The sequence below is a fragment of the Leptodactylus fuscus genome, chromosome 6, assembly GCF_031893055.1.
Source record: "Leptodactylus fuscus isolate aLepFus1 chromosome 6, aLepFus1.hap2, whole genome shotgun sequence".
NCBI lineage: Eukaryota > Metazoa > Chordata > Amphibia > Anura > Leptodactylidae > Leptodactylus > Leptodactylus fuscus.
Window position 1 is genome coordinate 156,776,925 of NC_134270.1, and position 24,238 is coordinate 156,801,162.

General features: G+C 45.6%; 1 protein-coding gene across 1 annotated transcript; it reads right to left on the reverse strand.

The window, feature by feature from the left end:
* Positions 1-2,648: 2,648 nt before the first annotated feature.
* Positions 2,649-13,144, reverse strand: HINFP (histone H4 transcription factor). Its single transcript, XM_075277678.1, has 9 exons — positions 12,844-13,144; positions 11,650-11,876; positions 9,579-9,690; positions 9,336-9,488; positions 8,775-8,852; positions 7,834-7,954; positions 5,591-5,729; positions 4,691-4,815; positions 2,649-2,973 (listed from the first exon to the last, which is right to left on the reverse strand). The coding sequence occupies exons 1-9, from the start codon at positions 13,019-13,021 to the stop codon at positions 2,754-2,756; spliced, it is 1,353 nt and encodes a 450-aa protein (XP_075133779.1). The 5' UTR covers positions 13,022-13,144; the 3' UTR covers positions 2,649-2,753.
* Between the last annotated feature and the right edge of the window lie 11,094 nt (positions 13,145-24,238).

The window sequence follows — 24,238 nt, forward strand, 5'->3', positions numbered from 1 at the left end:
TTTTAGACCATTCTTCTTTGGCAAACTGCTCCAGGTCCCCCCTGAGATGTGAAGGGGGCCTTCTCCAAACTGCCATCAAGAGATCTCCCCTCCCCCACAGGTGTTCTATGGGATTCAGGGCTGGACTCATTGCTGCCACTTTACAAGTCTCCAGGGCTTTCTCTCACCACCATTTTCTAGTGCTGCCCTGAAGTGTGTTTTGGGTCATTGTCCTGCTGGAAGACCCCTGACCTCTGAGGGAGACCCAGCTTTCTCACACTGGGCCCTACATTATGCTGCACAATGTGTTGGTCGTCTTCAGACTTCATAATGCCATGCACACGGTCAAGCAGTCCAGTGCCAGAGGCAGCAAAGCAACCCCAAAACATCAGGGAACCTCCGCCATGTTTGACTGTAGGGGGCGTCTTCTTTTCTTTGAAGGCCTCTTTTTTTCCCTGTAAACTCTATGTTGATGCCTTTTCCTACTTTTGTCTCATATGACCAGAGAACATTCTTCCAAAACGTTTTTGGCTTTCTCAGGTTCTCAGTTTTGGCAAACTCCAGCCTAGCTTTTTTCTGTCTCTGGGTAAGAAGTGGGGTCTTCCTGGGTCTCCTACCATACAGTCCCTTCTCATTCAGGCGCTGACGGATAGTACGGGGTGACACTGTTGTACCCTCGGACTGCAGGGCAGCTTGGACTTGTTTGGATGTTAGTCGAGGTTCTTTATCCACCATCCGCACAATCTTGCGTTGAAATCTCTCGTCAATTTTTCTTTTCCGTCCACATCTAGGGAGGTTAGCCACAGTGCCATGGGCTTTACACTTCTTGATGACACTGCGCACGGTAGACACAGGAACATTCAGGTCTTTGGAGATGGACTTGTAGCCTTGAGATTGCTCATGCTTCCTCACAATTTTGCTTCTCAAGTCCTCAGACAGGTCTTTGGTCTTGTTTCTTTTCTCCATGCTCAATGTGGTACACACAAGGACACAGGACAGAGGTTGAGTCAAGTTTAATCAATTTCAACTGGCTGCAAGTGTGATTTAGTTATTGCCACCACCTGTTAGGTGCCTCAGGTAAGTAACAGGTGCTGTTAATCACACAAATTAGAGAAGCATCACATGATTTTTCAAACAGTGCCAATACTTTTTTTCCACTCCCTTTTTTATGTTTGGTGTCGAATTATATCCAATTTGGCTTTTTGACAATTCTTTTTGTGGTTTTCCATTGAAGACAAATTAAATGAAGATAATAATACCAAAGAATTTGTGATTGCAATTATTTTCTGAAAGAAAATGAGTATTATCTAACAGAATTGCAGGGGTGCCAATACTTTTTGCCAACACTGTACATTGGCACAAGCACAGGAGATTGGGTATAGGTACAGTATCCGACCCTATGTATGCCATATAGCATGTCTGCAGCGACACATACACAGATGCTAGTAAAGATGGCAGCCCCACAATTATCAAAATAAAGTACCATATTTTTCGGACTATAAGACGCACTTTTTTTCCCCAAAATTTCGGAGGAAAATGAAAGTGCGTCTTATAGTCTGAATGTGGGTGGAGGAGTGGGTTTGCAGCATGGCCGCGCTACTGCCACCGCTGGTTTTCTTCAGCGGCAGGAGCATGACTATACTGCAGGCCCCGGCAGCTAAGACACTCCCCGGCATCCGCCGGTCTATTACAGCAGATGCCGGGGACTGTCTTAGCTGCCGGGGCCTGCAGATTGCCACGCTCCTGCCGCTAAAGAAAACCAGCGGTGGCAGTAGCGCGGCCATGCTGCAAATCCGCTCCTCCTCCGCAGGTCCCAGCAGTTTAAAGTTAGCCCTGGGGCCGGTCCCCACCGGCCCCATACCTTTAGTGATGCAGGCCGGCTCCTGCACGGCGAGGCCGCAGGAGCCGACCTGTTCCGATGACAGCCGGGAGCCTAATGAAGGCTCCCAGGCCTGTCATAGATATATATTACTATCGCGGCTGGTCTATGACACTCCGCGATAGTAATGTATAGAATCTCCCATAGACGGCAATACACTTGTATTGCCGTCTATGGGACTTGCAATCAAATGATTGCAGGTTCAAGCCCCCTAGGCGGGGGATAATAAAATAGTAAAAAAAAAAAAAAAAAAACACTTAAAAAAAATATAATAAAAAATAAAATAAATAAAAGTTCACCTCCTTTCCCTAGAATACATATAAAAGTATAACATTACTGTGAAACATACACATTAGGTATCCCTGTGTCTGAAAATGCCCGGTCTACTAATATTTTTATGTACAGTGAACGTCAAAATCAAAAGTGCTAAACTGCCGGGTTTTTCTCTCTGTTTTGCCTCTGAATTAAATAAAAGGTGATCTAAGCAATAAACATTTCCCAAAATGGTATATCTAAAAAGTACACCTGGCCCCACAAAAAAAACGCTCTATGCGTCCCCGTACAGCTGCAGGGTCACCTGTCAATGTGGCCTTGCAGCTGTTCCAAAACTACAACTCCCATATATTAAATATTTTACCATTTTTTGCCTGAAAATTTTTTTCCCCTATTTTTCTCCTCTAAAACCTGGGTGCGTCTTATAGTCCGAAAAATACGGATAAATAATACATTATGTCAATGAATAAATATTTTTTTTAATTAAAACAAATAAAGAAAAAATGTCTGACACCTTTCCTTTAAGGCTTTCAGTTTAAGATATCTACAGAAAATGTACAATCCCAGATCCAGGCCTCTTCTTTCATTGTTCTTAAGCCTTACGTCTGTATTAAGCAAGCAGTCATTCGGACAGCAATCTGTAGTCCTTGTCTACCACAGTCCTCTCATAATCTGCTCCATCAGATCCTGAGCTTGAGCTTTGACTCAATACCAGACAGGTCGGGGTGTCGTCCAGGGGGACCCCCTGCTTCTCACGTTCCTTCATCAGTTGTTCTGTCAGTTCTACACTTTCATATCTCACCAACTGCAGACGTAGAAAGCCGTCATCATGTTCTTTGTACCTGTCATAGAAATAATAATAATATATTGTAAGATAATAATACATGTAGTCAACCCAACAAGTGTATTTATTGGACAGCCATCAAAAAGCTGACGTCTATAGTAAATGCCCAGACGGTTGGATTGCTAAAGAACGAGGATCACTGAAAATAGGAAAAAGCATCCAGCATGATTGAGTATGTGTGTCCACCAGAATTTAACTCAATAGGTGGACGTGCATATTGATATACACTTTGAACACAAGGTGGCGCCATATCATGTAAGCACTCGTATATACTCGAGTATAAGCCTAATTTTTCAGCACAGTTTTTGTGCTAAAAGCCCCCCTCGGCTTATACTCGAGTCAAGCAAAAAAAAAAAATAAAATATTTTTTTTTTGAGGGGGGGTCTATGACCAGCTGCAATAGTAATGTATAGAATCTCCCATAAAATAGTGAAAAAAAAAAAAAAGCTTTAAAAAATATAATAAAAAAATAAAATAAAAGTTGTAAATCCCTCCTTTCCCTAAATACATATAAAAGTAGAAAATGACTGTGACACACAAACACATTAGGTATCCCTGTGTCTGACAGTGCCCGGTCTACTGAATATAGGGGATCTGCAGGGCTCCTGTTCTGTCAGGAAGGGGTTAATAGGAGCACTGCAGATACCCTATATTCAGCCAGGCTGAATTCAAGGTAGGGGGAGAAAAAAAAAAAAAAAAAAAACAGTCCTCAAGCTCAGGGAAGGGGCACACAGACAACCAAAACACCCCCTCCCCTTCCCCAGCAACTACTGTACCCAAAAACCATTTTAATTTTTGAAATTTTCCAGTAGCTGCTGCATTTCCCCCCCTCGGCTTATACTCGAGTCAATAAGTTTTCTCAGTTTTTTGTGGTAAAATTAAGGGGGTCAGATTATATTCGGGTCGGCTTATACTCGAGTATATACGGTAAATGTAATAACTTATCAATGGATCGATTTTTAATGTGTATAAATGGCAAATATTGTTTAATGACTCCCAACAATAAATAGAATATTTTCTGGAGGGACAATTTCCTGTGTGTGATATATCTGCACTGTTTTACAGTCCCTGCTATGTAGATATAGTGTATCCCATTCACATATTGCGGGAAATATGCAATGACGTCACACTAAAATTTCGAAAAGCGTTGTGGTTTTGTTAATCACAGCATGTCAAGTATACCTACAGAAACACCATCGGTTCCCATATAGGTAGAATAAAAGCAGAAAGTGGAGACTTCTGTGGACTTTCTGTGAAAAGTGCTACAGGAAAAACCGCAATGTGATGCTGGCGTGGTTTCTCCTGTAGCGCTTTGTAGCGGGTTTACTCACATGGCATGGTTTTTGAAGTTATTTTGGAAAAATTGCAGCATGACCATGATGTGTGACTGAAGCCTTATCCTGGACATGTGGGACAGGCAAGATATATTGTAGACGGATGTAATTGTATTGTAAATAGTATAAAGGTATGAACATACCGCGCAGCTAGCTGCAACTGTATGCCAATGCAGTGCACCGGCATCCAGTCACGGCATTCCACTCCAGATTAGGCCTGAATGAATGGGCCTAATTGGGAGGGAGTCTCGCGCCACGGAACCTACGCAAAGAAGGGGCATGTCGCTTCTTATTTCCGCTACTAGCTAGCGAAAAAAAAAGTCAATGGGAGCCGTCAAAATCTGCAACCAAAAAACTCAGAGTGAACTAGCCCTAAGATACCTGAATCGAGGATGTCCAGACGGCCACTTGAAATGATGCTTCTTACGCAGGTGGACGGTGAGGTTGTTTCCTCGGGTGAAGCATTTCTCACACACATGGCACTTGTACCTGGGAGCCGAATCCCCCTGAGGTAAGGGAAAAAATAATCAGGTTATGGATGGAGAAGATTTCAGCCTTGTATTGGATGAGAAACTCCCTTAAACCTACGTGTCAAAAAGGAAATTCTTCAATTGTCCTCTGACATTGTATTAAAAAAAAAAAAATTATATTGAGATTTTTCTTTCTTCTTATATTATGAGAATGACTGTTTCTGCCCAAAAGTGGAATAAAAGTTGATCAAACAGTCATAGGCATCCTAAAATAGGCAGAATACAAGCCTTGACATGACTCCATGGAGCGGCAGTAGATGCCAGCTAAGGATGGGTGGACCGAGAGGAGGTGCAGTTAAATATGTGGAAGGTTCACTGGCAGCCGATGGCGGGTTTGACATGGTTCACAAAACTATCAGACTTGACTGTGCCAGCGGTGCCAGTTTTGATACTAGGGTAGATCCCACAAAAATAAAATAAACAATGTATATGTCACGGAGAAAAGCAGAGAGACTTAAAGGGGTATTCCTATCTTAGACGTTTATGGCACGTCCACATTGTGTTGTGAGGAAGGTCAATACAGATGAGGATTCAAGGGATTGGACCTGCATTTATGTCACATTATAGCCGATTCTCTGCATATGCCATAAATGTCCCGATTGGAATATCTTACAAAGCACAATATGAAGGAAGATTTACCTTTATTGCTGTAAAAGGCTCAAACATTATACAAAATATACACAAAGAGGTGAACATTAACAATTCTGAAAATCTGCCAAATGTAAGTGACTGATACAATGATAAGTGTTACCTCGTGCACTTTTCTGTAATGCGCTTTGACGGAGCACAGGGAGCGGGCGCTGAAGCTGCAGTCTTCATACTCACAACAATACGCGGGTAACTTACTGTGGGTATCCAAATGTTTCCGAAGATCCACCAGATTCTTGCAGCTATACAATATCAGATATAAAGGTATTAAAAGACACACGGCAGCGGTTCATACACAGCTTATCTGTACAGCGAGCCCGCCAGCTGGGTTATGTCCCCTATTGTCAGTGCTGCAAAGATCCTTCTACATGTACTTCTGTGTGCCAATAGCACAGTGTACCCTAAAAAAGAAGTCCTGATCTTTCCTGGAATGTATACACACTACTATAGAAGTGTCCATACATACAGTGTTGGCCAAAAGTATTGGCACCCCTGCAATTCTGTCAGATAATACTCAGTTTCTTCCAGAAAATGATTGCAATCACAAATTCTTTGGTATTATTATCTTCATTTAATTTTTCTTCAATGAGAAACCACAAAAAGAATTGTCAAAAAGCCAAATTGGATATAATTCCACAGCAAACATAAAAAAGGGGGTGGACAAAAGTATTGGCACGGTTTGAAAAATCATGTGATGCTTCTCTAATTTGTGTAATTAACAGCACCTGTTACTTACCTGAGGCACCTAACAGGTGGTGGCAATAACTAAATCACACTTGCAGCCAGTTGAAATAGATTAAAGTTGACTCCACCTCTTTCCTGTGTCCTTGTGTGACCACATTGAGCATGGAGAAAAGAAAGAAGACCAAAGAACTGTCTGAGGACTTCAGAAGCAAAATTGTGAGGAAACATGAGCAATCTCAAGGCTACAAGTCCATCTCCAAAGACCTGAATGTTCCTGTCTCTACCGTGCGCAGTGTCATCAAGAAGTGTAAAGCCCCTGGCACTGTGGCTAACCTCCCTAGATGTGGACGTAAAAGAAAAATTGACGAGAGATTTCAACGCAAGATTGTGCGGATGGTGGATAAAGAACCTCGACTAACATCCAAACAAGTTCAAGCTGCCCTGCAGTCCGAGGGTACAACAGTGTCACCCCGTACTATCCGTCAGCATCTGAATGAAAAGGGACTGTATGGTAGGAGACCCAGGAAGACCCCACTTCTTACCCAGAGACAGAAAAAAGCCAGGCTGGAGTTTGCCAAAACTGAGAACCTGAGAAAGCCAAAAACGTTTTGGAAGAATGTTCTCTGGTCAGATGAGACAAAAGTAGGAAAAGGCATCAACATAGAGTTTACAGGAAAAAAAAGAGGCTTTCAAAGAAAAGAAGACGGTCCCTACAGTCAGACATGGCGGAGGTCCCTGATGGTTTGGGGTTGCTTTGCTGCCTCTGGCACTGGACTGCTTGACCGTGTGCATGGCATTATGAAGTCTGAAGACTACCAACACATTGTGCAGCAGCATCATGTAGGGCCCAGTGTGAGAAAGCTGGGTCTCCCTCAGAGGTCAGGGGTCTTCCAGCAGGACAATGACCCAAAACACACTTCAGGTCAGCACTAGAAAATGGTGGTGAGAGAAAGCCCTGGAGACTTGTAAAGTGGCAGCAATGAGTCCAGACCTGAATCCCATAGAACACCTGTGGGGGAGGAGAGATCTCTTGATGGCAGTTTGGAGAAGGCCCCCTTCACATCTCAGGGACCTGGAGCAGTTTGCCAAAGAAGAATGGTCTAAAATTCCAGAAGAACATTGCAAGAAACGCATTGCTGGTTACCGGAAGCGGTTGTGCGCAGTTATTGTGTCTAAAGGTTGTGCTACCAAGTATTAGGCTGAGGGGGCCAATACTTCTGTCCGGCCCATTTTTGGAGTTTTGTGTAAAATGATCAATGATGTGACTTTTTTTCATTCTCTTTTGTGTTTTTTCATTGCAAGCAAAATAAATGAAGATATTACCAAAGAGTTTGTGCTTGTAATCATTATCTGGAAGAAACTGAGGATTATCTGACAGAATTGCAGGGGTGCCAATACTTTTGGCCAACACTGTAGATGTAATCTTTCTAGGAGCAACACGGTGGCTCAGTGATTAGCTCTACAGCCTTGCAGCACTGGGTTCGAATCCTGCCAAGGACAAGATCTGCAAGGAGTTTGTATGTTCTCCCCGTGTTTGTGTGGATTTCCTCCCACACTCCAAAGACATACTGATAGGGGAAAATGTACATTGTGAGGCTTATATGAGGCTCACAACCTACATAAAAAAGATGTAATTTTTCTGACTAGCTTTGGATATCTCACCTGTAATCACAATGTTGACATTTATATGGCCGCTCGTCGCTATGTCTAAACCGAATGTGAGTCCGTAAAGTGGATGGAAGTGGACAGGTCATATCACACAAGGGGCACTTATAGTGATTCACTGCAAAACAGGGTAGAGGTCACATTAGGGTATGTAGCAACAAAAGAGTCATGCTTAATAGTGCTGAAAAAATTATGACGTCCTTAAAGGGGATTACCTGTCAAAATTTTGTAAACCCCCCTCCATATATCAAATCCCACCAGCACAAATTTGTTTAGTTTGCATCCAGGACTTCTCCTTCTTTGCCAATTCCAGCTCTTCTAACCAACTCTGCATTGCTACAATATGTCAACTATACTCCCACCCACCTCACTGCCCAATTGCTGCCCCGAGTGAATGTACCTGGGGCTCTACCAATAGAGTGAGTGTCAATCATCCCTCTGAGAATTATGGTAACAACTCCATACCACCAGGTGGCGATAGTGAAAGACTGAAGGAGGAAATAAAGACAGCGCCTCACCGGTCCTATCACATGGCCAGTATTCGGCAATTGACAGTCTTCCTTGTATCAGGGTGCATACAGATGTAGTTGTCAGTCGCTGACTAGGACCGCCCACTGGACTCCTAAACCCAGGATGAGCAGCGGTCTACATGTATATAATTAAGATACATTACACCTCCTCTTAAAAAAGTATATATCAGCTGCCCAGTCCCCCTGTTATATAACATGCTGCTTGCAAATAGGACTGCCAGGACACGTCCCTTTAAGAGAACCTCTATTCTGCTGACAACTGATACACTGAAGATCCTGCAATACTGCAAGTTACCGACACAGGCAAACAGCTAAAGGGGGATTCTAACAATAGGATAGAAATAATGGTACAATTCTTATGTCAATATCTATATCGGTACAGCTAATAAATAGAAATCTATCACTTACCATGGTTTCGCATGTGGTCTCGCAGCAGGCGCTCTGTTGCAAATCTCTTGGAGCAATGTGTGCACTGGAACCTATGTTCTGTGGGGAAGGAAGCATACAGGACACAAATGATCTATCTATAATAGAAGTGAATGCCAGGGAGAGTACAAAAGAGGAATGGGATGGGAAGATTCCTTTAAAAGGGCCGTCCAGTTCTTTGATATTGATGACCTGCTTGCTATCGGTATCAGACTGGTAGGAGTCTGACACCTGACACTACCACAGATCAGCGCTAGAACTACACAGTGGACAGAGCCAGAAGTAAACGGTTCTGTCTGTTGTGTAGTGGCCATTTAGTGGTACTGCAGCTCAACTCTCACTGATGTGAATGGAAGCTGAGCTGCAGTAACTCTGAATTAACGGAGCCATTTCTTTCCATCTTTGTCATTGGTGGGAATAGGTCATCAATATCAATAAACTGGACAACCCCTTTAATTTCCAAGATACCAACTTATAACATGGCAATACTGTACGGATTATTTCTAGCAGGATTTAGGAGCGCACGTAAAACATCAGACTTACGATCGAGAGATGTTTGTCGTCTGAGGTGATCGTAGAATTTTGTATTGTTGGAAAACATGCCGCCGCAGTTTGGACAGGACACCACTTTCTCCTGTGTGTGACTTCGCAGGTGCTCGCGTAGCTTACATCGACTCTTACAAGAACAGTCACAGTCTGGGGAGGGAGAGGAAAAACGTGACCAGGACCAGATATAGTGACGTACGAATCACAAACAAGGGTCACTAGGGGACATTTTCTCCTCACCTTTCCAGCCGCACATCAGTACCCGGTTCTCTTTACCAGCTACTTCATATTCTGTGCTCAGACCGTGAGAGTCCACATGGCGGTAGTACCACTCAGCATTGTCGAATGAGCTCTGTTGTGGAGGGGAGAAAGGGTTAAATCGGCAGCTTCAAAACTAGGATAGAATTCACTGACACTTGTCAAAAACAGAACAAGCTCCCACATGGTCGATGTTACATGACAAGTAACATAGTGCATTGAAAACCATGATATAAGATGAGCGAACACTATTCGGAACAGCCGTTTCGAATAGCACGCTCCCATAGAAATGAATGGACATAGCGGCACGCAGACTTTGCCGGCGGCCGGCCACTTAACCCCCCCGCGTGCCGGCCGCTTCCATTCATTTCTATGGGAGCGTGCTATTCAGAACAGCTGTTCCGAATAGTGTTCGCTCATCTCTAAGACGTAAACCTGATCAGCCACAGCATTAAAACCACTAGCCTAATATCATATGGTTCCTTTATGCCACAAGAACAACTGTGGCCCTTCAAGGTGTGGCCTCGACAAGCCCTCTGACGGTGTCCTGACAATTGTATAAGAAGTTGGCAGCAGATCCTTGGCAATTGTATAAGTTCTGAGGTGGGGCCTACATGGGTCAGGCTGTTCTTCCAGAACATTCCAGAGACGCTCCATCATGGGGTAAGAATCTGGAGGCCAAGTCAACACCTTGAACTCCTTGTCATGTTCCTCATCCTTTCCTGAACCACTAACACGAAGCCCCCACGGGGTACTTGGTCTGTACAATGTTTAGGTAGGTGGTACATGTCAAAGCAACATCCTAAAGTTTCCAGGCAGAAGATGGCCCACACTGCCTCTGATGATTCCTTCTTCCCATAGTGTCTCCTGGTGCCATCTCCTCCTCACCCACATGGGTGTCCATGTGTGTAAAAGAAGTGAATTATCACACCGGGTCACTTCTTACACTGTGGGATGGTTCAGTTCTGACAAGCTGCAGACAAGGGTCACCAGGGTCTGTGACTACATGGCTCCATATACAGGAAGCTGTGATGCCCAGAGTATACGGACAACCCTTTTATAATAACCACAGGAGTTCTACTGCGGGATCACACACAGTCCAGTCATATTAATGTGACCAGCGCCTACTTTTGACATCAACGTTAAATAACCAGTTGCAGAAGGCCACGTGTCATCAGCCATCTGGGTGCACTCATCATTGTGGAAGGCACGATGGATCAGCACAAGTATGCATCTATCCTTGCGGACCATGTTCACCCCTACATGTGAATTGTTTTTCCTCAGAATGATGGCATCTACCAGCAGGACAATGCGACGTGTCTTAAAGCTCACAGTGTACGTGTGGGGTTCAAGGAGCACCAGGATGAGTTTACCGTACTCCCTTGGCCAGCAAATTCCCCGGACTTGAACCCAATTGAGAATCTGTGGGACCACCTCGATCGGGTTGTTCGCGCCATGGATGCTCAACCGCGTAACCTAGCGCAGCTGGCCACGGCACTGGAGTCGGCATGGCTCAACATCCCAGTGACATCACCACAACATCCCCTCTCTTCCTGCGCGTCTCTCAGCGGTCCGCTCTGCCAAAGGGGGTTATTCTGGATTCTGTCAGGTGGTCACATTAATGACAGTGACTGGACTTTGTACTAAATGGGCAAGCCATGATCCTGCCACCAGTTATTTTCCCTTGCATCAATTTTGGTAGGTACCAACCACTGCATATCAGGAAGACACCACAAGATATGCCATTTACAAGATGTTCTGCCCCAGTTACCAGTCTGACCCTCAGATTCTTATGTTTCTACATTTCTCCAGCTTCCATGATTAGATCATTCACTTGCTGTCGTATACTGTATATCCCACCCCCTATGGTCACCAGATAACGTTATTGATGTCACCTGGTTTTAGTGTTATGGCTGATCTATGTTACCGACCCTGGAAATATGTAAATAAAGAGATAAGACATGTAGTCAGTGATGGTCCAGAAGTTAGTGATGATGGACTGCCAAGGTAGCCATGGTTGTAGGGCCACACATTAGTAGTCCGGGGTCCTCACCTCACACTGGTCCCACATACATATAAAGCTCTCCTGCAGTTCAGGAATGATGTTTCGGCTCTGGGTGTCCAGCTGACAGGGGATAAGATCTGGCTGACTCTGTAACGCCTGCAGTCCCAGTTGCTTCAGCTTCGTGTGGTAACAGTGGAAATAAACATGGCGGAACAGTTCTACTTGGCTCTCTAGCGTAAAAAAACCACAGGCCTGCCACAGGCAACAAAACTCATCTGTGAGAGAAGGGAGAGAACAGAGTTGCAGTTTAGGCATGTGCGACCCATTGATTTTTACATTGCAGATTTTTTTTTTGTTCAGATTCAAAATCCATGGTGGAAAACCGCTGATGGATCAGTGCCAGGCTCAGGTGTCAGACCCTGACCTATCAGAGATCAGCAATATGCAAATCCCTTTAAGAGTCTTTTCACTCTGTGCTTTGCAGCGTCCATAAGGTCTGGAGGTATCTGTCACCCTTAAAGGGATTCTACCATTAAAACCCTTTTTTTTCTCCCTAACACGTCGGAATAGCCTTAAGAAAGGCTATTCTTCTTCTACCTTTTCGACGTCTTCTCCACCCCTCCGTTCACTTAAAATCCCGTTTTCCGCCGGTATGCAAAGGAGTTCTCTCGCAGCACTGGGGGCGGTCCCCAATGCTCAAACAGAGAGAACTCTCCAGTGCCGCCTCCATCTTCTTCAGGAACGGGGTCTTCACCGCATCTTCTTCCAGGGACTGGCTTCAAACTTCTAGGCCTAGGGCAAAGCCGACTGCGCATGCCCTCTGGCCACAAGAAAATGGCCGCTTACGCAGTATTGTAAGCGGCCATTATATATCTATGTGTTCAGAAGCTGAATGATACAAGAGACATGGCTGCCATATCATTCCTTACCTACGTTGCAACCAGTTTTTCATAACCCCGGCATGGTATGGGACAACCCAAGGATTTATATTATGCTTTCTTTCAGAAACAGCGCCACATCTGTCCAGAGGTTGTGTCTGTTATTGCAGCTCAACTCTACTGAAGGGGATACAAATGAGCTGCACTGCCAGACATAACCTGCTGACCAGTGTGGCGCTGTTTTTGGAACCCAATAGCCATGTCTTCTAATGTTTTAGCTGAAGATTATTTTATTTAAGGGGGAAATGATATGAAAAAGGATTTAGGACTATGGATGTAGTGGCATTGTACAGGGAGAGCTCACCCTCACAGTCCATGCTCTCCTCTCCGGGCCCCAGGTGTCGGGCCCCCAGATGATCAGATACATGAGCGCAGAATTCTTCCATCTTAGAAGCCACATAGGTGCAGGAGCCCCATTCACACTGCAGCAGGACGTTTACACTGCGCTTTACCCCTCTGCCTGTCATCCCACTGTCTGCCATTAGTCAGTACAGGCCCCCGACAAATCCGTACACTGCACGACTACGGACCAATCTCGTCCCCCCTCCACCGATCTCATAACAACACTATAGGCAATGAGACAGTCGCTTTTTACATAAGTTTGTCCAATCACGGTACCCGTCATGAGAGTACGGCACGTGACACAACAGCGGCCCCAGCCAATCAGGGAGCGCTTCACAACCATAACACGGAAGCATCGCGACTTCTCCAAGGAAGCGGTGCGTCAACCATAAACATTCCCTTTGGAAACATGAAGCGCGGACAAAGGTTCCGTCAGAAATGGCGACAATGCCAGAATAGATTAGAAGGGGAAGTAGAATACGATCGTTAATAGAATATTCTCTCCAATATATAGGAATAGGTGCAGCACCAGTTTAGGGATTGGTTCACACTGGCACTGGTATTGCAAGTTTTCTATTTTATCATAGCAGCAAAGCAAGGGAACTAGAAACAGTGCAGATACAAAGGAGTCCATCAGGTATTATGTGACAAGCTAGCACAGTGAGCTGTAGTCAGCACTGGAGTCACATCCAAAATGTAAATAAAAATAGACTTGGTCACGTTCCTTTTGTAAAAGCCTCGCCCCTTTATTGTGTAAAACACCCCCTTTTGTGACATGGCCATGAAAGGTGCTGCAATATGACGGATACAAAGTGTCCAGATAACAGATATTATTACCAAGAGTCCGGTGTATGCAGGAGCACTGCGCCAGGCCTCAGGGCGCGGAGATCACCCCATTTTTGTGGGAGCTTCCCGGAGTTTCTGGGAGAGTTGGGAAGTCTCTCTCCTGTACTAGATCCTAGGGGGTTTGCTTCCTCTTACAATTTAATGTCCTTCTTAATTTCCCCTTATTTAATGTCCCCACCCCCTTCATCTGCCACCAGTTTAATGGCCTCCTTCATCTGCCACCAGCTTAATACCTCCCTTCATCTTCCACCAGTTTAATAACCCCCGATTCATCCGCCACCAATTTAATGTTCCCCCTCCATCTTCCCCCAATTTCATATCCCCTTCATCTGCCCCAAGTTTAATGCTCCCCCTCCATCACTGCAAACAGTTTCATGTCCCCCTATATCTGCCCTCAGTTTCATGTCCCCCCTATATCTGCCCTCAGTTTCATGTCCCCCCTATATCTGCCCTCAGTTTCATGTCCCCCCTATATCTGCCCTCAGTTTCATGTCCCCCCCTTCATCAGCCTCCAGTTTAATGTGCCCCCTTTCATTTGCCCCTCATTTAATATTCCCCCTCAATTTGCGCCCAAAGTTTAACATAAAAAACACTGATACTCACATCTCCCTGCTCTCCTGTCGCTCTGTCTGCAGTCTCCTCCCAGAGTGTTCTGGGAGCTGTAGGCGCGATGTGAATGACGCCATTACATCGGGCCTACAGCTCCCGAGGCCAGAGTGCACAGAGGAGAGGGAGATGTCCAGAGGTATAGCTCCTGCTTCATTAATCATTGAAGTCAACTCATCTGTGTCCTCCAGACGCAGATGAGTTGAATTTGGGACATATCTCCTGCCGACCGGAACTGCGGGACACGACCCACAATCTGGGACTGTCGCACAGAATCTGGGACGGGTGGGAGTTTTTGCTTCAATGTTACATTGTTGGATAAGGGTACTGGAGTGGTGAAAACCTGTGTCAAGGAGGCCATTAGTTGTGAAGAGTCTCCTTTGGGGTTTCACCTTAGCAGTATGTTGAGGGTATGTCATTGTTGCCATCCACCAAGGAGCGTGTCGTGCGCAGTGACAAAAAAGATAAAACTTCAGATGATGATAGAAAGTGTACTATGCCTCGTTCTTTAAATAATTGGCTTCAAGCCTTTGGAATTTCTCTGCTGTTTTAGGGGTAACATGTAGCGTAATCTAACACCACTATTATATACTGATGCCCCCTAGCAAACTTTACAATAGGACCTACCAAGTCCATGGCCTCTCTTTCAAATGGTACTTCTATAATGGTTAGGGGTAACAAAGGACTCTTGAAGGAGCGCTTAGTTGACACTCTGGGCAGGAGTTACACTACTTTTGGATATGCTTAGCAATTCCTGGCCAATAGAAACGCTGTAGAATGTGTTCTTTGGTCTATTCGTACCCCAGGTGTCCTCCTAACACGTGCTTATGTGCCACCAATTGGCACCACCAATTGCTCAATAATTTCTCCCCCTATTTGGATAACCCTATACCCCCTATAGGGGAACTCCTTATCAGCCCCTATATATTGGGGTTCACCGTTTACCACCTTTACGTTTCCTCTGGCATGAGCCAGATTAGGATCTCTCATTTGAGCAGTCCCAAAATTGTCACGGGACACCTTGAGCTCCGGCATCTCAGAAACCCCCTCCTGACCTTCAGCATTATCAGCTAACACAGACAGGGGAAAATTATTACTACCTTGGGTCAACCCTACAGCTCGTGTTTCCCTGCCAGGATCAAAGGGTTCAGGGTTAACCTTAGGCATGATATCATCTACATTCACGTTTTTAGGACATGTTAAACGCTGCTTTTTCCACATATCCCAAAATAGAGGAAAATCTCTCCTTATGATCACATTATAGAACAGGGACATAACCATGTTCACTTTTTGGGAGGAAGGCGATGCCAAAGGTAGTTATTATAGTGATCCTCTGCAATAGGATACTCTCTGGTTTCACCATGTATGCACAACACCCCAATAGTTTGTCCATTGTACAGTGTAGCATCGACCAGATCATGGTGCAACAGGGTTACTAGGCTCCCAGAGTCCAGGAGAGACCATTCACAGTCACAGTACACATGTGAGGTTCCATCGCAGTTTCTGCCAAACAAGCGGGTTGAGCAAACAGGAACATCTGCCTGAAACTACTGCAGTCCATGGGATCAGGGAACAGTATGCAGTTCCATGTTCATGACATCGCCAACACCTGAGGCGATATGGGTCTCCATTTTGAGACCTGGGCTTAACACTTTCTGACCCAGCTGCCTGTTCCCCTCCTGAGCGTCCTCCCTCACAACCTTTCTGACCCCCACAGTAGTAGGTGCAGTCTTACCTGCTTTGGGATTAGTAGATCCAGGAGACGCCTGCAGTGGCTCGGTACTGTTCCACCAAACACACCAACTGGTCCACCTTTATATGTCCCGCTAGACCAACCCAGCGCTGAACCTAGGTCTTTCTTACACCAGTACTCTCCATTGCCATCCTCTGGTCAACCAAAGGCTGGCTGAGTAGTGTCAGCTTCTCCATAAGCCGCAAGTTCATCTCCTGCTGCTGGGCTTGCTGCTGTCACCTCTCAGCTTCCATCAGGGCCTTTTGCTGCTGTGACAATATTTGCTGCTGCTGTAGGACGACCTGCGCAAACTGTTTTACAAAGTCCTCCATGCTGGTGGACTCCTTTTTAACCTCTCCTGAAGCTTTCACCCAGGACATAGGAGAGGGAAAAAAAATAGGTGTGTATCTCTTTAAGACTGTGTAACTTGGGTTTGCCTGCATCCTCTACCATATGTGGGAAAGGTAACTGGGTAGCAGCAGTGGTGCTGACTCAACCAGTCAAAGACAGGGACGCAAAATATGCAAGAAACAGGTTTATTTAGAAAAAAAAAATCAGGAAAATAAATAAACCTTGACTTCAGGCACAAAATGAACAAAATAAAATACAGCCTTAACTTCAGGCAACATAATAAGAAACAAAATCCTGCTCGTCTGAGCAACTAACTATACAGTGATAATAAGCTAACTATACGTGTGGCTTACTAACAGCCACATGAACAAACAAATAAGCAAAATACAGTCTCACCGGTCTCAGAATATCAGGACAGACCCAGACGCTTCCTCACACATCCTGGGTGTGTCCTGAAGTGCAAGCTCTTCAGTCTATGGGCCAGTAATGAGCCTGTGACCCCCACCTGGGCTGAGGCCTACTCCAGACCTGCCCTGGACCACACATAGGTCAGAAACCTGGGGCTGATATAGCAGGACTCCAGCACTCTGCCTGTCATCTTCTCACAATACTGTGAAGCTTGAAGCTTTTTCTCCTTTTCTTCACCAGGAGGTTCAGTTTGAAATAGCTGTGGGAAAAATTCTTCATTCTTTAGATTATTTTTTTTTTGTTTATTAGTTGTGCTGGTGCCACGAATTGTTCTTTATTGTTAAATAAGTTCTTTGAAATATGTGAATTATTTGGTATTCCCGTGGCTCAAGACAGAACAGTTCATATCCTTGTCGTGTTGTAGAGTTTCTAGTCATGGTCACTGATTCGGAACGTATGGAGTTTAGATTGTCTAGAAAAAAAGATTGAGAAAATGAAATGTCTGCTAATCACAATGTTACCCAAACTTAAGACCACTTTGAAAGAAATCCAATCCCTGCTGGGCATGCTTAATGTTGCATGTAGAATTATCCCTATGGGAAGCGTTTTTTCAAAACAGCTTTATTTAGCAACCAGGGGTATGAAATCCCCTAGGCCGCATATTAGATTTACAAGGCGCTTGAAGGAAGATTTATGTATAGGGTTAGAATCTTTAACGAAGTTTAATGGTTGTAGCTGTTGGAACAGGAGTTTGTGGTTTTGCATTGAATTTATTCACGGACGCCGCAGGTAACTCTGGCAATGGCGCATTTTTTAATGGCAGCTGGTCGGCAGAGAAATGGCCAGATACTTGGTTTAATAATGACATTGTTAAAAAATATAGTATTGTTGGAACGGTTTCCTGTTTTAGTTACTATGGTAATTTGGAGATCTTAATTTTCTGGAAATAAATTTTTATTACAATAAAGGTGTGGTTTTCGCCATCAATATTTTGTCCTCCAGATCTGATACTGCTGTGTAATTGTTAAAGGGGTTTTCTGGGTTTTTTTTGTGTTTTTTTTTAAATGTCTGTTAGTGCTACTAATGGGTTAATAAGTACACCTATATACCTTTAGCAGTGTTTGGAGTGATTTCTGGGTGTCTCTGGTTGCGGATGTATCCTCTGCATTTGTTTACATGGTGTTAGCTTCCTGTGTAGATTTTACATTAGTTTCCTCTCACTCTGTTACACTCCCCCTCCCTGTCTCCCTAGCCTTGCAATCCCGCCCACCCTCCCCTGTCTCCCTAGCCTTGCAATCCCGCCCACCCTCCCCTGTCTCCCTAGCCTTGCAATCCCGCCCACCCTCCCCTGTCTCCCTAGCCTTGCAATCCCGCCCACCCTCCCCTGTCTCCCTAGCCTTGCAATCCCGCCCACCCTCCCCTGTCTCCCTAGCCTTGCAATCCCGCCCACCCTCCCCTGTCTCCCTAGCCTTGCAATCCCGCCCACCCTCCCCTGTCTCCCTAGCCTTGCAATCCCGCCCACCCTCCCCTGTCTCCCTAGCCTTGCAATCCCGCCCACCCTCCCGTCTCCCTAGCCTTGCAAATCCCGCCCACCCTCCCCTGTCTCCCTAGCCTTGCAAATCCCGCCCACCCTCCCGTCTCCCTAGCCTTGCAATTCCGCCCACCCTCCCGTCTCCCTAGCCTTGCAATCCCGCCCACCCTCCCGTCTCCCTAGCCTTGCAATCCCGCCCACCCTCTCGTCTCCCTAGCCTTGCAATCCCGCCCACCCTCTCGTCTCCCTAGCCTTGCAATACCACCCACCCACCCTACCGTCTCCCTAGCTTTGCAATCCCGACCACCCTCCCGTCTCCCTAGCCTTGCAATCCCGCCCACCCTCCCCTGTCTCCCTAGCCTTGCAATCCCGCCCACCCTCCCGTCTCCCTAGCCTTGCAATCCCGCCCACCCTCCCGTCTCCCTAGCCTTGCAATACCACCCACCCTCCCGTCTCCCTAGCCTTGCAATCCCGCCCACCCTCCCCTGTCTTCCTAGCCTTGCAATCCCACCCACCCACCCTCCCCTGTCTCCCTAGCCTCGCAATCCCGCCCATTACGAGCTCCTCATCAAAAATATATATATATAAAAGTATATATAAAAATAGAAATGCTAACCAGAGGTTGTTTTAGGTTTAGAGCAGGATACTTTCTTGAAAATGATGGTCACAGCACATTGGAGCAAATTTATTAAAGTTACAACACTAGTTTTTTGGCTCAAAAGTTGTGTATTTTTGGCACATAGTTCTTTAGAGCAAAAATGCACCACTTTGTCCATTTTCCACCCTTCTCACCAGTTCTGATAAAAGTGGATGGAGTAGCCTGACAGATTTACTATAAAGTGTCAGAAATCTGGCATGGGTTATACCTGAAATCTACGCCAGTCCAGCAGTTGTAAATCTCAATTCTGGCACTCAGGACCCCCACGGTGTGCCAGAATTATTAAGAGGCTGGAGCCACCAATGCTTACAGTATTAAGATCGGTCTTAATAAATTCCCTTCATTGTATGGATTATACAGTACACCAACTATAAATGAATGTGGGGTTTAGTGCCCCCCTTGGGGGAGGGCCCTATGTACTCACGTTTTACTTCTTGGTCAAGAAGCAGCAACAGAACATGGACATGAATCTAAAAAACAAGAGACGCCTTCTGGTGTTAGAAGAACCACAACCAAAATTGTCATAAATAAAAGTCCTCGGGCTGGAGGAGTCTGTATAGTATAGATGTAAAGCTGGGCTCCAAATGGCTGTGGATATGGGAATCAAGTAAATATATATTACCAACCACCCCAATTTTTAAGCTTTTCCCATTTTCAGGTAAAGCTGAGCCACCCCCAAATATAACAGATCTACTTCCTGATGTATCCCAAAGACAAGAACATAAGGCTCCGACCATAACTACTTCTCGTAGAGATTTCTGATAACTTCAATAAGGTTCGAGGAAGGACAATGTATAAGATCAGAATGTTCTTCAGGATCCGCCTTGTACTTACCTTGATGGTTGTTCATCGTCAGATATACAGCTGCTGCTTGGTGAAAAGAGAACCAATTAGTCATAAGGGAAATATCCAAGTACAGAAGAAAAGACATAGAGAGAGGTTTACGAGGACCAGCGTCAATGCCGATCTTCAAATCTGGATCCATATATCATCCATGATAAACACTGAGAGCATACGGACGTCAAAAACAGACATGTGAATGAGGCATTACATTGTGACAACGATGTCTACTCTGAGTGATTCACAAGAAGGGAGATGAGCGGGCCCCAAGAGAAAAGGAGTTTGGTAGTAATAAGATATATCACTCACAGGTTATCTACCAGCCATTCATACCAGGGCTTTGGTTTACTAAAAATAAGAGGAAAAAACAAAGACCATAAGACATGAGGAGCCCCCCAAAAAGCATCAGACCCCATCCGAGGTGGATCTTGGACTTACTCTGTCTTGTCCTGTGTTTGGTCTTCAGTTTTCTCACGGTCAGACACACAATAGAAAATATCACATTAGAGAAAATGGATAAGGAGTAGAGATGAGCGAGTAGTACTCGATCGAGTAGGTATTCGATGGAATACTACGGTATTCGATATACTCGTACTCGATCGAGTACCACTCTCTGTTCGATTGTAAAAGTTCGATGCAGAACCAGCATTGATTGGCCGAATGCTATACAGTTGGCCAATCAACGCTGGGTCTTCCCCTACCTTTAGAAGTCTTCTCCGCGCAGCTTCCCCGCAGCGTCTTCCGGCTCTTCATTCACTCTGCCAGGCATCGGGCCTGGGCAGAGCCGACTTCGCTTGTCTGCTTGTAGTGCGGGCATGTGCAGTCGGCTCTGCCCAGGCCCGATGCCTGGCAGAGTGAATTCAGAGCCGGAAGACGCCGCGGGGACACTACAAGGAGAAGACTGCTCGGAGGATCCAGCCCGACCCTCACTCGTGGACTTGGTAAGTATAATTTGATCGAACGTTGCCTACCCCTGAAATGAGCATTTTCTCCCCATAGACTATAATAGGGTTCAATATTTGATTCGAGTAGTCGAATATTGAGGGGCTACTCGAAACGAATATCGAACCTCGGACATTTGACTGTTGACTGGAGATTGGGCCCAGGAATCAACATTGGACACTACCAGGAAGCCCTGAAGAGGTGTGGGAAGATGGGTATGACTGTTCATTATTTCTCCGCACCTCCACTGGGCCTCCTATTATACTCTGGAATCTAAAATTGTGGGTTTGGTCAAACGTAAAATTTACAGAAAATTCATTAGGAACCCGTTTCATTCCTCTCTAGTAATTACCTCTTTTATCAATCCACTTACATCAGAACTCGCTTTTCTTCCACCTTCTCCATTTTTTCATCTTTTTCCACCACCACCTCCATTATTTCATCCTCATCCTCCTCTTCATCTTCTTCACTATTTTAGGCATAACAAAGAACAGCTCAGACATAAATCTAGAAATATCGAAGCAGATTTACTAATATTTACTAATATTATGGGCGTCTCCGGTGCTCCAGACTGCCCCCACTGGCTGGGTTTTGATTGGCTGCCTTGCCCTCAGACCGCTCATTTCAATAATCAGATTTATAATGTTATCTTCCCAATGGCAGCCCGGATTAGGAAATGAAAAAATCCCTGATGTGTCTTGTGTTTACTTGCATGTGCTCATTGGGGGTGACAGACTCCCTTTATATCAGCGCCTCCTGCTGGAGCACCTTTAGACATCATGGGGCATATTTATGATGCCCTGTGTGTCAGTTTTCTGGCATACAAGGCATAAATACATCCATTTTTTTTGCATTAAGTTAACTCAGCGGTTAACTTTTGCGCCCCTTTGCCACTTAAGTAGGGAGGCAGTGTGAGAGGGTCCAGATTTATCAACATTGAAGGCTAGATTCACACCTGTATCCGTATTCCATCCCCGAATCCGCTTGAAACATGCAATTTCGTACTAAAATATTCACAATTGTTAGTCTTGCCAGTTTTCTCTAAGTGGGAGTGAGTCTTCCTATGGGCTGCAGCAGAATCGCCATTATGTTCGGTACTTTTGCGGCATATATGATGGCTTGGGATCAGGAACTCCCAGAGGATGCCTCCATATTTGTGACAAGGTGGGCAGTCTGAATTCAGGGGCGCTCATGATGGTTAGGCTAGGGCCGTAAGGTGACTTTGGCTGTAAGCATAGATGGCTGTGTTGCCCTGGGAAGCTTTCATTCACATTAGTGAATGGAGTCGCCTTGTGATCCCGAGGATACGATGACCGCGACTTTTAGGTGCAAAAAAGTAGTTGAACCCTTGTGGTCACAATGCGACTCCATTCACTATGAACATGAGTGAAGGAGTCTCAGGACAACATGGCAATCTATTGGTGAGTGAGGGGAGTCGCGGCCAAAGTCACCATGTGGCCCTAACCTATATGTCGGCCATTTTATTCATCCCCTTTCATTATTTCTGAGTTTTTCCTGAGAAGTATTGTGTTAGCAGTATACCTAAGGGCATACCTCCCAACCGTCCCGATTTCCGCGGGACAGTCACGATTTGGGTGACATGTCCCGCGGTCCCGGTTGGAGGGAGGTATGTCCTCCCGGTTGGAGGGAGGTATGTCCCGATTTCAACTCAGATCTGCGTCCAGAGGACGCAGATCTGAGTTGAACACATATGTGGCTGAAGCAAGGAGGTGACCTGTGTCAGCTCCTCGCTTCGCCGCTGCTGCCGGCTCCTGGCTTGTAGACGCGATGTACAAGCCAGGAGCCGGCGGCAGCGGCGAAGCGAGGAGCTGACACAGGTCAGCTCCTCGCTTCAGCCGCATGTGTCAGCGAGAGAGACGCGAAGCGAGCACGCGAGCAGCTTCAACCGCATGTGTCAGGGAGAGAGGCGGGCAGCGGCGAAGCGAGGAGCTGACCTGTGTCAGCTCCTTCCTTCAGCCGCATGTGTCAGCGAGAGAGGCGGGCAGAGAGCGGCGAGGGAGCGGAGGAGAAGGTAAGTTTAATGTGGAGGTGGAACGTGAATCTGGGGGCAGATGAAGGAGAGGACGGCATGACACTGGAGGCAGAGATGTGGGGACATGAATCTGGGGGCAGAGATGGAGGGACATGAAACTGGGGGCAGATGAAGGGTGTATATGAAACTGGGGGAGAGATAGAGGGGGGACATATAATTTAAGGGTGACTGTAGGAGGATTATACTGTGTGCGGGCACATGAAAAATTAATGAGTGGGCGGAGTCAACACAAAAGTGGGCGGGGCTAAATTTGCCGCACATTTTGTCCCTCTTTCAGTTCTTCAAAAGTTGGGAGGTATGCCTAAGGGCAGATAGAAAACTGCTCTTGCTGCCCATAGCAACCAATCACAGCACAGCTTTATCTTTTCAAGCCAGGTATATGAGATGAAAGCTGCACTGGGATTGGTTGTTATGGGTGACAAAGGCAATTTCTTTAAGACAGTTTTAGTAACTCTACCTCTAGGGGGAGCTCACTTTGTTATATAGTCCATACTAGCTGTATGAATATGCAGTCAGCTCCCCCTAGTGGTGGCTCCAGGGAGCCAGAATTATTTCATGTAGCTGTAGGGGGTTTGGATCTATGTATGAGAAACAGTCACCAAAAATGCAGTTACGGTACTTACCGAATGAACGTGTAGAAATCCAATGATAGAATCTGAAAATGAAGAAAACAACATCAGGTCTGTATACCATGGCTGCAGTTCGGGGCCCTGATCTAACATCTATACCATGTGCTGCGTATAGTACTTGGTGACCACCCTCAGGCTGCAGAGATCCCACCATATAACACGAACCCCGTCATGCTCCACCTTCCACTATGTTCTATGTACGCCCCCTGCTGGAGAAGATATTTGGGGGCAAAGCAGGTGGGAAAAGCAATGTTAAAGGGATTATACATAAAAATGACTTCTTTGCTATCCATCCAGCCCAGACCCCATGATAACAATGTATGGGCAGAGGAGAAGTCATTTCATGGTGTAATCCTTTTACTATTAGCTTCTTCACATCACCAGGAACCTACTCCACTGCTGGCAGTCTCCCCAAAAAGTCGCGTCCCCCTCATTGTCACTTACATTGGTAAACAATCTGCAGAGTCTCGACATTTTCTCAGTCTCAATCACAAACTACTGGAAATAAGAGGAAATAAAGAAGAGATAATTCCTAAGAAGTACAGGGGGCAGACATTATATGGAGAATCTACACAAGAAGGAAATCTTACTCACTGAACCGCGTTCCCACAGACCTGCAGGCTCCAACTGTAATGTCTGCGGCTTGGTGCTCCTTGCGCTTCCCTGGCACAGACATTATCAGCCAAAATCTCACTATAGTGTTCAACTTCTATCTGTATCCTAAGGATGGAGGTGAAATCACTGCGTGCCGCCCGAACTGC

Bases quoted from the DNA above. Each gene is read 5' to 3' on its own strand.
- HINFP (XM_075277678.1), bottom strand. From the start codon at position 13,021: ATGGCAGACAGTGGGATGACAGGCAGAGGGGTAAAGCGCAGTGTAAAC. The intron at 9,489-9,578 runs GTGAGGAGAAAA...CTCCCTCCCCAG, and splicing joins ACTGATGTGCGGCTGGAAAG to ACTGTGACTGTTCTTGTAAG. The intron at 4,816-5,590 runs GTAACACTTATC...CCCTTACCTCAG, and splicing joins ATTACAGAAAAGTGCACGAG to GGGGATTCGGCTCCCAGGTA.